Source organism: Corapipo altera, unplaced genomic scaffold, assembly GCF_003945725.1.
Source record: "Corapipo altera isolate COAL_440 unplaced genomic scaffold, ASM394572v1 271, whole genome shotgun sequence".
NCBI classification, from domain to species: Eukaryota; Metazoa; Chordata; class Aves; order Passeriformes; family Pipridae; genus Corapipo; species Corapipo altera.
Genome location: NW_020884935.1, coordinates 3,410,178 through 3,424,144, shown reverse-complemented (window position 1 = coordinate 3,424,144; position 13,967 = coordinate 3,410,178). Strand labels below are relative to the sequence as shown.

Below are 13,967 nucleotides of genomic sequence, written 5' to 3'. Positions count from 1 at the left end.
CTTTGCAGAGAGCTTTTGAAGATGAGAAGTGCTGTTTAAGTGCCAAGAATGATCAAAACACGAGTGGGGCATCACAGCTGACTGGGGTGTCATTGGGCATGGTCAGACCAAGCCTCTCTTCTTAGTAATTACACTTGGAACAATTGCTACCAAAGATTTCTTATGGGCTGTAGTATATATTTTTCAGTGTCTAGGCTGAAGCAAGGCTTATCTGCACAAGCTTTTTCCTCTGTAAAACCTTTATCTCTGCTGTGGATTCACTCTTTGATAATTTTGAAGTTACAGGTGGTTTCTGACAACTTCCCCTTGTCTGTAGATTTGCCTGTCCTACACCAGTTTTGTTAAAATGGGTAACACTGGAAGGGATCAAGCAGAAAATTGTCTACATGAGCAGACATTTCTTTTGTATCTTATGATATATTACTGAGTTTCTCTGGATAAAACATTCCTTTGAGGGAGAATGTCCCCCTGTGCAGACCCCATTATGTCCAGTTTGAAATATTACCTCTGGATTTGTTTTAACCCTGTCTGTTTAAAACAAAGAATACTTTTCACAGCCAGTGTTAAGAACCAAGTTTCAAAACATTCATATCCTAAAAGCCTGGGAGAGAAGATGCTTGGTTGGAAGTGGCTGCTCAGCGTTACCTTGTGTTTGTTACACAGACAGTAACAACCTTCACATCTCTCTCAAAACTCATCCAGCACTGTTTCCCCTCACCCATTTGGTGTGTCTTCCCAGTGTTTGCCACTTCTACCACCTTCCCACCCACAAAGCTTTTTCCTCATCACTTTGCATTGTGTGTTCATTCCATTTGCAGATCATCCCACACCATCCCATCCCGCTGTATCTGTTTCCCATTCTGCTTTTCCCGATGATGAAGAATTTAGTGACTTTATACAAGGGCCTGTTGAGATCCCCAAACTGGTGCCTCAACCCACCTCTCAGCCTTTCCAGCCTTTCCATCCTGCCACTGAGGCTGGGCAGCTGCTTTCAGAAAAGGCTGTGCTCCAACCTCTCCCTCCAGCCCAGACTCCAGTGTTATCCACCCTGCATGGTACAACTGGGCAGGTTCCTTATTTTCCAACCTCTGCATCTTCACCCAGTATCCATAAAACAGGTAACTCAAAAGTATCTTTTTTTACATGTCACCTTCTGAGCTACACAGAGTCTTTACATATTTTGTTGGGATTTTCTTTAGCCTTTCTGGAAGAAGTAATATGCAGGCAATTAAGTAGAAACCTGCTGATCCATGGGAAAAGATGATTTCAGTCCCCTTCTTCCTTTCCTTGGAACTGTGCTGTAAAAGCAAATCACATGTAGATCCAAATACTTGTGAATATACAGATTGCCTGATCTTAGGTGAATTAAATCTTGTGTTCTAGCATCTTCCTTAAGTCTGTGTGGTAGGAAAAGACACAGTGGAGATGGTGGTAGAAAAAATGACTGTTACACTACTACAGAGCACTTGTGTGCTTCCTCCCTTGGAGGCTGAAGGGATGTTGGTGACATGAACGTGAAGAATTTTGGAGATGTAAGTAGGTATTGGGCACTTCTGCTACTGATTATGCAACAGTAATCCTACTGTGGGAAATAGTTTCATGTCTTCCTTCTCCTTGTTGCTTTTTCTTTCGTTGAATTTGTTGTGTGTGTGGTAAGTAAGGGGCAGAAGAGAGTGGTGCCGTTGGTCTGAGCTGGGACAAACACTCATCTCTAACCCATCAGTGGTGCCAAAAGTGCTCTTCCTTTGAAAAGTGTGGAATTGCAATCTGGGTGGTTAATAACAAAATATAAATAATCCCTCCTGCTGTTTATTCAGGCTCTTCCTTGGAGGAGAAAGTCTTAGCTAATGGCTCAAATGAATCTGAACAGGAGCAAACCAAACCTAAAACATCCGAAGTTGGGCACAAAGCCTCGGCTGCAAGCCAAGCTCATCCCAGTCTAACCAGCAGTGACTGGGATGTTGCAGGTGGACAGGAAACTGGTCCCACTGCTGCAGAGGTGCACAAGGCTTCAGAACAAAACAGAGCAGTTGAAGAGTGTGGTGAGCAATGGAAACGTTTGACGGAATTTCAATCTAATGAGACGCTGCTTGCTCGCTAACGCTCAGCTCACTAATTCCAAGGCCAGCCCTGTGTAATTTTGCTCTGAATACCTGCTTGAATAATGTGGCAGTGCCTCCTGCTCCTTGCTCAAAGGGTAACTGCCAGTTTTGCTCTGAACTTTCTCCACGTGAGTTTACTGCTCTAATCACCTTTAACACGTTTGTTTAATCAGGTTTGCCGCTTTAAAATATTCTATCCTTCCTTGGGTCAATAAAAAGATGTGCTCTCTAAAGATTATGATTTTTTAAGTGTTTAAGGAAGTTTATTACAAAAGTTGGTTAATGCCATGGTGGGTTTTAATCTTTTGACCTTGAGGGGTTAAGATCTTGTTAGGTTAAAACTCTTAGCTAGTTAAAACTTGTTTCCAAGACAATTTGCTGCTCATATCTGTTATGTCTGAAACTGTCTGGCCTTTAGGGATGAAAATTTAAAAACTGGACTAGATGAAAACTAGAATGGTTCACAGTGTTGTTGAGGATGAGCTCAAGTACTTTGTGAGGAACAGGCATTTATTCTGCATTATCATGTAACTACAAATGGCACTCCTGTCACCTGGGTGTCATCAGGGTTTTGAGTGGGGCTTTCCTACCTGTCAGCTAAATATGCCTGAGAATTCCTTGTCACTTAATCTTTGGGGGGCTGAATTTTATCAGAGAGATTCAGGCATGAGAAGCAAGAGTTGGTAGGATGCAGAACAGTATGGAAGAGGGGTTAAAGCTGAAGAATAATGACACCTGAGGAGGTAGCACATTTATTTTACTTGTCTGGTGAAATGGAAGGAATTGCTTATATTAAAATGTGCTTGGAGTTGTGGGATGATTAGAAATTAGACTGCAGTCAGGAGGGAATCCATGTGGAAGATGAGGAAATGCAAGGGCACTGGGAAAGACAACGAAATCTGAAATTATTCTGATTTTTGTCAGAGCACCATCCAAGATGAGCTTAGAATCTGCTGAGGGAGACTGAGGTGAAGAGTCCACACAGTGGAGAAGGAAATAAGCAATTTTCAGGGAGTGAAGTGTGGCAGATGATGTTATGAAAGCCTGTAGTAGTGATGGGGGCTGTGATGTCCTCTGGAGCTGAAGACTGGGAGCAATGGATCTGTGGAATATGATCTCGCTGAGGTTCAGTCTGAGAGGCTGTTTGTGGATTTCCTGGGTGAGGATGTTCTGGTGGAACATTGTGGTTCTCATGGTAGGTATGGATTTATTTATTCCACAAATAGCCCTAACAGCAGGTAGTTGATGAGAAGCTAAATGTGATATGACACAGAACTGCTGCTGTGAATTTGTAAGACAGTGAGACTTGTGCTTCTGTGCAACTGGACATTAAGAGGGAGGCATGTAAGGAACTCCTGATTTCATTACATATATAACTGTTTTCTTCTGTTACTGCCAAATCATTCTGGTAATTATTTTGAAATACATATTCCTGCAGTATCTGTTTTTCCTCTGAGCACAGTGATTCCTATCTGAAATCTTTGCCTGAAATGCTGAGTGATGCTGACCAGCCATGGTCTGTTCTCTAAGATCATCATGCTCTCTGTATCCTAATGCAACTGCTTTTTCTTTTTCTTACTGATTGGAATACTTTTAGGAGTTGGAGTGTTCCCTTCCCAGGACCCAATTCAGCAAATGATGCCTCCTTGGATTTACAATGACAGCTTGGTGCCAGGTAAACAGGACAGGGGGCACTTAGCCAGGTGGGCAGTGTGAGGTGTGAATGTACCTGTGCTTGTGTGGCCACTTATTGATCAGAGAGTCACTCAGCCATCAAATGAATCCTGTATCTTTGGTATGTTACATATTTATGGGGGCTTTATCTGCATTTGAAGAAGTATGGGTTTTATTTATTATGTTAACAAATTCTAGTTTAAACATTCATGACAGCAGCTTATCCCAGTAGAGGTTGCATTGCTGATAATGCTGCTTTCATGGGTATTCTGGCTTTTGGTGTGTCTTGTAATTAGGCAAGCTCATTTCTGAAGGCTATTTATCTTTTCTGTGTAAATAACACAGTGAATAGAAAATGAAATGCTATAGTAAATATTGATTACACTGAAGTTTAAATACAGAAAGCTGTTAGAACTGTATTTTTATATGTGTTATCCTGCAATTTCATTAAAGAAACATTTCTTGGCTTGTGTTAAACTTATCTGTAAAGATGATCCAATAATGCTTTTGGGTGAAACACAATATCAGGATGCTGCTGCCTTACCTTACACTGAGTGTTACTAATTTGATATAATGTTGAGTTTGAGACAGAATAGAAAGGCAATATTAAATTTATTTGAAAAGAGCACTGTCTAACACTGACTCCCTCACAACAGAGCTGTATAAGAAAATCTTAGAAACCACTCTGACTCCTGCTGGAATAGATACAGCCAAGCTCTACCCCATACTGATGTCGTCTGGGCTGCCCAGGGAGACCCTGGGGCAGATCTGGGCCCTGGCCAACCGCACGACCCCCGGGAAGCTCACCAAGGAGGAGCTGTACACCGTGCTGGCCATGATTGCTGTCACCCAGGTACGGCTCACGGGGGACAGGGCACGGCACCACCAGGGGCTGGTGTTCCACACCTGCAGTAAAACACTGCTTGTGGTGAAGTCTAGAGGAGAGACTGCCCTTGTAACCTCAGCAGGGTTATAATGTTATCAGTTTTGTGGGTTACGTTTCAGTTACTCCTTTAGTGTCAGTGGAAGTTCTTAGATACACTTACCAAACACATCCATATGTGTTTTTAGTATAAAATACTGCCTGGTTTCCTCCTGTTGTATCGAGATCTGTTCTCCTCAAACTATGTGGTTCCTGTATCCCTTAGTCTGTGAGTCTTTCTTCATGGAAAGGGTGGTCAGGCATTGGAAGGGGCTGCCTGGGGAGGTGGTGGAGTCCCCATCCCTGGAGGTGTCCGTGGAGGTGGCACTCAGTGCTCTGGGCTGGGTGGCAAGGTGGGGGTCGGGCACAGGTTGGACTTGATGGTCTTGGAGGGCTTATCCAACCTCAGTGATCCTGTGATTCTGTCTTGAATATGATTCACTTTCATTTGAGTATGATTCACTTACCTGGGCTCTTGATGGCATGTTTGGATTTGGAGGGTTTACTGGAAGCTTGACCAGTGCCCTGCTCTTTGCCTTCAGTACCAAGAGCTGGAAACTCGAAGCGAGAACACAACGTGCCCTGTTATCAGTGCTGCATGTGGAACTGGTGTGTGGGGAACTGGTGTCTATGTAACTGGTGTGTGGGGAACTGGTGTGTGGGGAACTGGTGTGTGGGGAACTGGTGTGTGTGGAATTGGTGCGTGTGGAACTGGTGCGTGTGGAACTGGTGTCTGTGGAACTGGTGTGTGTAACTGGTGCCTGTGGAACTGGTGCCTGTGGAACTGGTGCCTGTGGAACTGGTGCCTGTGGAACTGGTGTGTGTGGAACTGGTGTCTATGTAACTGGTGTGTGTGGAACTGGTGTCTCTGTAACTGGTGTCTGTGTAACTGGTGTGTGCTCGTTGCCTTTGCAGAGAGGAATTCCTGCCGTGAGTCCCGACGTGCTGAACCAGTTTCCCGCCGCGCCCGTTCCCACCCTGTCCGGGTTCCCCGTGGCCCTGCCCGCAGTGAGCCAGCCCCCACTGCTGCCCCCGGCCCCGCCAGGCTCCGTGCCCTCCGTGCCCCTCGGCATCGGGCCCCCCGTGATGGGCATGGGCATGCCAGCCCCGGCGCCAGCCCCGGCGGGAGGAGCTGCAGCTCAGCCTTCCGGAACCTTCCTGCCCTCCTACCCACCCGGCCAGGTGAGCCCGCTCCACCTTCCTGGAAAACCCCCCTTCCCGGGAAAGGGAATTAGCCTGGAGCTGCCAAACCTACATGGTGACAACAGGCTTTGAGTAACTGACAGAAAGCAGAGCTGAAATCTAACACGTGACGTCTGAAAACGTGAAGTTGTGCCGTGAAAATGTTCTTTCATTGTTTCAGTTTCTCTCTGGTGGCATTAGGAGAGCCCTAAAAGTGTTCTCTGTTACAAAGGGGATTTTGGTTGTAGTTAGGATTTTGTAATGCACATAAAATAGAATTTTCCTTTCAGCTACCCAACAGACTCTAATAGCTGGTAAAATAAGGGTTTTCAGGAGAAGCTGAGAACTCTGAAAGCCTTTGGTTTGCAAAGGTAAATCACGGTGGGGGGGGGATAAATTTTGCTGTTTGCAAATACGGTTCATCCCTCGGAAAACATCTCCTGTGGTGCTTTTGGTGTGTGATTGATTTTAAATTATTGATTGATTTAAATTATTAATATATGCCTTTAGTAAAAGATGACATGGCTATGATCAGTAACACATTTACTGTGAAAGGAGTAGAGTTCATTATTCACCTGTTCTTGTGTTTGCTCCCTGTAAACCCTGTACACCTGGTGTGTGTTTGAGTTTGGTGAGGTGCAGGCAGAGTGGAAATAGTGCTAATGCTGAAAAATTCTTTTCCTTCCTTCTTTCCTCTTGATCACACTGCTCTGAGCTGCTTTCATGCTATATGACAACTGCAAAAGCCAACAGCATAGCAATTTACTTGTTTGTAATTCAGGTAGTAAAACCAGAAGATGATGACTTCCAGGAGTTTCAAGATGCTTCAAAGTCTGGCTCCCTGGATGATTCTTTCACTGATTTCCAGGGGGATGTAGCTGGTTCCTCCAAAGCAGCCAGTTCCCAGCACCGGAGCAGGTACCATCTTTGATTTCCACCCCTGCTGTATTTTAGAACTCTTTTAAGAAATGAAATGTTTTCCTCCTTTGTGGGGACCTTTCTAGCCTGTAATTTTCGTCCGTCACCTGACTTCTACTCTGACAGTTTCTTTTGAGGGTTGTTACAGCTGCAATTAGACTTCCTGAATCAAAAATGGCATTTGATGTGCCATAGGTGGTTGATTTTTCTTTAGCATTCCAGTCATCTTGCTGAGGTCAATTGGGTTTACAAGGTTTTCAGGGGTTTATGGTCCTGCACAGGCAATTGAAAGTTACTTCCCACTGTGCATCCAGGGGAAAATCTTGTATCAAGCTGTTCAGGAAGAATACCCTGGGACAGAGGAGTTCTGCATCCAGTATTGTGAACTCCCATTACAAGTAGGACCCCTCTAAAGCAGGAAAGTGTTTCTTGGAGTTGATAGAAACCATTTCCTGACATCATGGTCTTTTCTTCAGGCCCTGAATATGGACCCCAAAATTCATGTAAAGAACACAACATTGTACTCTTAAATGTTTGAGAACTCCAGTGGACAGAGAGGTTATTTCTGTCATTTCTCTGTCCAGTGCTTAAACTTTTGATACCTGACTATAAATCCCAACTGAAATCTCCTTCAGAGTCCAGCAATTCTGGCTTTTCCTTATGGGAGACTGCCAAGATGTAACTCCAGATCAGGCAAATTTTGAATAACAAAATAAGTAAGCATGTGTCCTCCCTTTGAGAGTTTACAATTAATCTTTCAAAGTCTACAAAGACTACAGAATTTCAGCATTCTTTCCTTTTGCTGCTCATGGCAAACCTTTATGCAGCTCCCAGGTGTCTAATTGCAGACAGACACACTTTCTGTGTATGAACTGACTGTTCTTAGTGGCAAACAGAAGTAGGCTTTCCAGGTGACCACTGGTTAGCAGATGCTTCCTCACCAGTGACATCAAATGGGGATGCTCAGCCAGATTGTTCTGTTACACTGACAAATGGTTTCTGTGTAAGAAAAGTTAATGTTGCTGATGGCACAGAATCCTGGAATCATTTGAGCTGGAGGGGACTGTGAAGATCATCCAGTTCCCACCCCCTGCTGTGGGCAGGGACACCTTCCACTATCCCAAGTTGCTCCAAGCCCCGTCCAACCTGGCCTTGAACTCCTCCAGGGATGGCTCAGTCAATGCCACATGGATCTGAAGATGCTGTTTCAAGTGTATCTTACGTTAGGTGTCATTTTGCCACCAGAGCTGATCTGTTACTGAAAGTTTTGACAGAAAACTGTCTGTAAATTGCACAATGGGAAGTAGGGGATCATAAAAAAAAATAAATTTCAAAAGTGGTGTTTCTTTTTCACTGCAGCAGTTCTCTTTATTCGGTTGTGAAAGCGTTCAGTTTCGAACAAAATGTTACAATGAGCTATAATCTAATTGCTTATGGAGCTTTATTTAAAAAAAAAAGCCATCTGTGGAGTACAGCTGATTAACCATTCCATTTGCCAAGATTGCATATCTAATAGCCTGCTTTGCAGGGATGGGAAATTTAATTATATTACCATAAGCTCTATTTTTTTTTTTTTTGCCATTGCACTGTCTGTCTGCAAGCACCACAGCCCAGCACCAGCACGTGTGTGCAAGTGCTGTGTTTGTGTGTTGCTTGGAGGCTGCTGATAAGGAGATTTAAATGTCTCTGGAAAGATTCTTGCTCCAGGCTGAAGAACACCATAGAAATTCATTCAGGTTTTCAATGTGAATGACACAAACTAGAGGTAAAATGCATCATTCATATGTAAAGGATGTTGTTGTGCAGAGCTGCCAAGGTCTGATAAGGGGGCTTGTGTGGAGGGCAAGCAAAGCTCTCCCAGAACAGCTCCTAAATCTTCCAGCAGTTGCTAACATGGTGTTAGGTTGTTATGGCAGTTTTACTGTAAGAAGTAGGGTGTGTTTATGCAAAAAGACTTGACTGTGGAACTGTGGATTAATCCTTATTTTGCTGACTAGATACCTGCCTGAACTCACTGATTGGCACTGACATAAATTCCAAGTTCTCCTTTCATTTTTAACAGTGGTCCCGCTTTATTCTCTTAATTTTGCAATATGTAGTGAAATATAAACAAAATCAGATAAGCTGAAAGTATGGAGCTGTCAAAATCTTGTGCACTTTTAGCTCTTTACTGTATCTAGTTCCATCGGGGAGAATTTTCAAAAGGCATGAATTAACCAGCAGTGATTCCTGGGATATGTCTGTGTGCTTGTTCTCTCTCAGGCTGTGAATTCCTGTGGTGTCCTGGAGTATTTTGTCCATGTTTTGATAGAAATTAAAATCAAGAATGGTGCAAATTGACGTCTGACCTAAAAAAAGTATGATTAGGTGAGATATGAAGTTGTTCACATCAGGTTCTGGACTAAGTACTCATTAGGGCAGGAGTTGATGACCAAATTGTGTAGCCATAATAAGAGGCTCCTTTAAATAAAACCTGGAAATGTAGATTTTTTTTGTGGAGGAATTAAGGAACTTTGCTTTTATCTCTTTTGTTTTCAGTGTTCCTTCCTTACTAATGCCACTCCCAGGTAATAAGCCGCTCTCACCAGCTGATAAATACGCTGTGTTTAAAGGAATGGCAGCTGAGAAACCTTCTGAGACTGCAGCTGCTTTTGGAGGTAAAAGGACAAATACACAACCACTAGGAGCAATTTATTGTAGTATTTCATATATCTTATTTTTGGCGTTGATAAGATATTAATATTTAAAAACTAGAGCAATTAATATAAAATGTACTGTGTGAATTCCTAATATATGTATGTAAATGTCTTTCTCTTCTCCTGTTCTCCAGATGGAGGGGACAAGTACAGTGCTTTCCGAGAATTAGAGCAGCCAGCAGAGAGCAAATATTTAGGTAAGCACTGGGGGTTTTACATATTTCCATTATAATTTTTAGCATTTCTCTGTATGAGCTGCAGAATTTCCTTTGCTGGAATTCTAAAATAACGGTGCTTCTGCTTCCCTGAGCAACTTAGCAGGAAGTATCCTGAAAAAAACAGATCCTACTGGGACAATCTGCTAATTGCATTTCTGGAAGATTGGCACCTCTTCTGGGTGCTCCTGAGTTTTATTTTAAAGTAATGATATGGTTGGAATTTGCTTTAATAAGGAGTCATAAGTTTCTGAAACTCCTGTGATGTTTTGTGAGGTTCTCGTGCTCAGGACCTCTTGAGGATTAAATGCTTGCAATGAAATGGAATAACATTTGATCTCATCCTGTACATGTTCTAAAATGTACAAAATTCCTGTGTTTGCCTGCTGCCCAGGTCTGACCACTCTTAACCCTTTCACCAGCTCACATTTCTAGTGGGAAGCTTTGCAATTCATCAGTAAGTTTAGTTTGCTGTGCTGTTGTAGTTTTGATCAATGAGTAGCAATTTCAGGAATATTTATGCTGTTGCTGAGCCAAGTGAATTGGTTTGGAGGGGAGGGAGAATGGAAGAATAGGTCAGGTGTAGCTGTGGTCCTTTACTACCATTATGAAGAGTATTCCTTTAAGTCTTTGTTTTAAATTCAGTTAAACTACTTCAAAGTATGACACTGTGTGGTAGCTAAATGATTAAATGTTAATGGTGTACTTCTAAAGTAGAAAAAATCTGTTTATTGGACACTTGTCTTAAAGTAAGCATCATTACTTTAAAATTACAAGTAGTCCAAGTATGTACATGCTGGTGAATGGGTTAAACTAGTCAATGTTTTCGAGTTCAAAAGAAACTGCTTTATAAAAAAATATTTGTGTACGAACAGGAAGAAACTTAGAAAACTAGCACACCAAAATATTTAATGTAAATTCAATGAAAACATTGTTAGCTAATGTTTAATCAGGTTTAAATTATAATCCTTGCATAGCACGAGCTTGCATTCAGCAGGGAGCTGAGCTGGAGGTCAGCACTGGTGATTAACTGTGCTCACTTTCCTGGGAGAGCCTCTCCCAGGCTCTGAGTAAAACTGGGATCAGCCTTGGCAGAGGCTGGAAGGGCCTGGTTGTGTTGCAGTTCCCACAGTTCTGATCACTTGTTGCTGTGGATGTTCAGGTGAATCTGGCAGGAAACAGGATTGATTAGAACATTTTTAAGCTCTTTTCTGTCGGGGCTGTGTCTCCCCCAGCCCTTGGATTCCCCACCATGCCCAGTGGGACAGGCTGGCTGCCTTGTGGAGTGAGCTTTTCCAGAAGTACCTGCAGGCACCAGGCACACCAGGCTGGTCTCTCCCGTGTTCCCCTTCCAGCCCATCACCAGGGTGGTTTTTATCTCAGCCCTCTGCAGGTGCTCCGTGAGGAAGCTGCAATATTTCAGAGGGAGGAAGAGAGGAATTGCTTCTGTAAGGAAGCAAATACTGTATTGGTATAAGTGAAATTCAAAATTACATTCATTGCTTGGCAAACACGAGAAGGATGAGGCAGGGAAAAGAACTTGAGTGGAAGCCAAATAAGACAGTGTTGATCACCTTTTGAAACTGTTTGTCATGGTGTGTTTTGATATTAACTCAGTGTAAAGGGAACTTAATATGACTTCAAGAATTAAGTGTTTGCTGGAGTGGATATTGGAATTGCTGACCTTGACACTCGTGTGGCTCATGGAAGTTGAGTTTGCAGTTCTGTGTGCATCCCGAGGTCTTTAATTTAAACAGTTTGCATAAAAACTTCTGACATTGCATGAAATAATTTGCTTGCTTGCATGGTGTGAGTATGATGTATTTGTTGCTGCAGTGTTTTACTGTTGTTTTCTCCCTGTTTTCAGTCCCAGGAGATAACCTTGCAGAGTTCAAGCCCGCAGGAGTCGATGATGGTTTCACAGATTTCAAAACCGCTGACAGTATCTCACCATTAGAGCCACCCACAAAAGACAAAACCTTCCCTGCACCCTTCCCTCCTCTGCCTGCTCAGCCAAAACAGCAAACACAAGCCAAGACCCCTTTGAATCTGGCAGACTTGGATCTCTTTTCCTCTCCTGGAGAAAACAAGCAGCCATCCTTTCCACCTGCATTCAACACCTCAAAACCGGGCTCCTTTCCCCCACCGCCCCTTCCAGCCACCACTGCCCAGCCAGCACCCAGCAAAACTTCCAGCTTAGCTGACGACTTTGGAGAGTTCAACCTTTTTGGGGAATTTTCTAACGGCGCCTCAGCCAGTGGACAAGATGACTTTGCAGACTTCATGGCTTTCAACAACAGCGGCGGATTTGCCGAGCAAAAACCGGATGACAAATACAATGCACTTAAGCTGGAGGCCGGTCCTGTTCCTCAGGCTGGCTCGTCTGCCAGCACAGTGAAGGGTGGGCAGAGTTCTGCCACCACCGCTACGCCCACCAAATATGACATCTTCAAACAGCTGTCTCTGGAAGGCTCCGGAGCGGCCTTCGAGGAGGCGAAGGACAGCGCGCTCTCCTCGGTGAAGAGCGACGATGATTTTGCTGACTTCCACTCCAACAAGTTTTCTTCCACGGGCAGCAGCGTGGATAAGTCACTGGTGGACAAAGTGGCAGCTTTCAAGCAGGCCAAAGAAGACTCTGCTTCGGTGAAATCCCTGGATCTGCCGTCCATCGGCGGCAGCAGCGTGGGCAAGGAGGATTCCGAAGACGCGCTGTCTGTTCAGTTTGACATGAAACTGGCTGATGTGGGAGGAGATCTTAAGCATGTCATGTCTGATAGCTCTTTGGATTTGCCAACAGTTAGTGGCCAGCATCCACCAGCAGCAGGTGAGGAACTGGTTAGATTGCTCTGGTAGCAGAGGTGGTGGAGGTGTCGTGTTCTCTGTGCTCAATTACAGTATTATGCACTCGTCTTTCAGTAGTGGAAGACCCTCAGTGTGTGTCCCCGCCAGCCAACGGCCCCTCAGCAGGGCAGCAATTATTGTTTGTCCTAGAAGACTATAAATAGAACAGTTTGAACTCCAGGTCAATTTATTTTTGAGATCTGACAACATCATACTGGTACCTGTTTGCTATTGGCACTTGAGGGACTCAAGTGGAAAATATTCTAATGCAAACAGTGTCATTCCATTTCTATCAGCAGGATGATGGCAGAGTCTCACTTTAATCTTGGTTTCCACAAAGCATTTGGCTTGGGGGCTTCCCAAGGGTCGGCAGAACACTCATTTGGGCTGTTAATGAGGCTCTGACTAATCATCAGCACTGGTGTGTTCCCCTTATTGTGGGGCTCAGTCAGTGGAGCCAAGCTTTTGCAGGACTGCAGGTAGAGTATTTCATAGACCTTTTAATGTTAAATCCCTCATAGGAATCATTGTGCCAAGGGGCTCTAAGTGCTGGTCTCGTGACTGGGAAACTCTTGGACCTAAATTTAAACCATGGGACTTCTACTTTATCAGGTTTCCACCTGCTTGAATTTCCCTTTATGACATCATTCCTGAGGGAGTGAACTGACCATCTGATCTGACCACATATCACAAAACAGATTTCCCAAGTGTCCTGCTTTTTCTTTTCATATATACATAGGAGATAAGCTGTAGTTAAATGTTCTGTGGCCTTCAACAACATGGGAACCATTACTGTGTTCTAGAACAAGTTTTATGCAGTCAAAGGCTTTTCTGAGCAGGGGAACATACTAACTGTAAATCTAAAAGCTCTTACTGCAAGAATTGGTTATTTCCACATGAAATATTTCTTCCATTTTTTGCAGATTTGGGTAGAGGAAAATATACAGTACTGTAATTTTGCATTATATGATATTTTTAAGTAGGGGTGAGAATTAAGTTGGCAATTTTGAGGTGGAAGATGCTCTCTAACAGGGTACAAAATATCAGGAATAATTTATTAGCAAAGACATTTAATTTTCATATTACTGCTTGGGAAAATTCCAAGTTGAGTGAGCTGTCAAAACGTAGCACCTCCAGTGTATTCTTGAATGTTTACTTTGGGTTTGAAAGCACTTTTTCCTAATATTTTTCTAGCCTCTTTTAGTGGTAGTTTGACTTCTGTAGCTCTTTACAGGACGTGAGCTTTTGCCACAGCAATCCGTGATGAATAATTGCCATTTGTGGCAGGAAAAGCCTTTTTTGGTTTGTTTAAGGGGGTTAGCCCTTCATGTGCTTGTTGCTAAACTTTTGAACTCTGAAGTAAGTATTAATTAGAAGCTATTTTTATTAAACAAGTCTGTATTCTCCTATGGTGCCA

At 43.4% G+C, this 13,967-nt stretch overlaps 1 protein-coding gene across 7 annotated transcripts in view; it reads left to right on the top strand.

The window, feature by feature from the left end:
• SYNRG (synergin gamma) overlaps positions 1-13,967 on the top strand; it is a 40,549-nt gene that overhangs the window by 9,260 nt on the left and 17,322 nt on the right. For 3 of the 7 annotated variants that reach the window (XM_027660440.1, XM_027660442.1, XM_027660439.1), the window contains exons 7-15: positions 819-1,118; positions 1,818-2,042; positions 3,700-3,777; positions 4,433-4,629; positions 5,614-5,880; positions 6,662-6,798; positions 9,337-9,455; positions 9,629-9,691; positions 11,577-12,533. In XM_027660440.1, coding sequence (XP_027516241.1) covers positions 819-1,118; positions 1,818-2,042; positions 3,700-3,777; positions 4,433-4,629; positions 5,614-5,880; positions 6,662-6,798; positions 9,337-9,455; positions 9,629-9,691; positions 11,577-12,533 — 2,343 coding nt within the window. The remainder of the gene's footprint in view (positions 1-818; positions 1,119-1,817; positions 2,043-3,699; positions 3,778-4,432; positions 4,630-5,613; positions 5,881-6,661; positions 6,799-9,336; positions 9,456-9,628; positions 9,692-11,576; positions 12,534-13,967) is intronic. The other 4 variants (XM_027660446.1, XM_027660445.1, XM_027660444.1 and 1 more) reach the window with 3 other exon arrangements.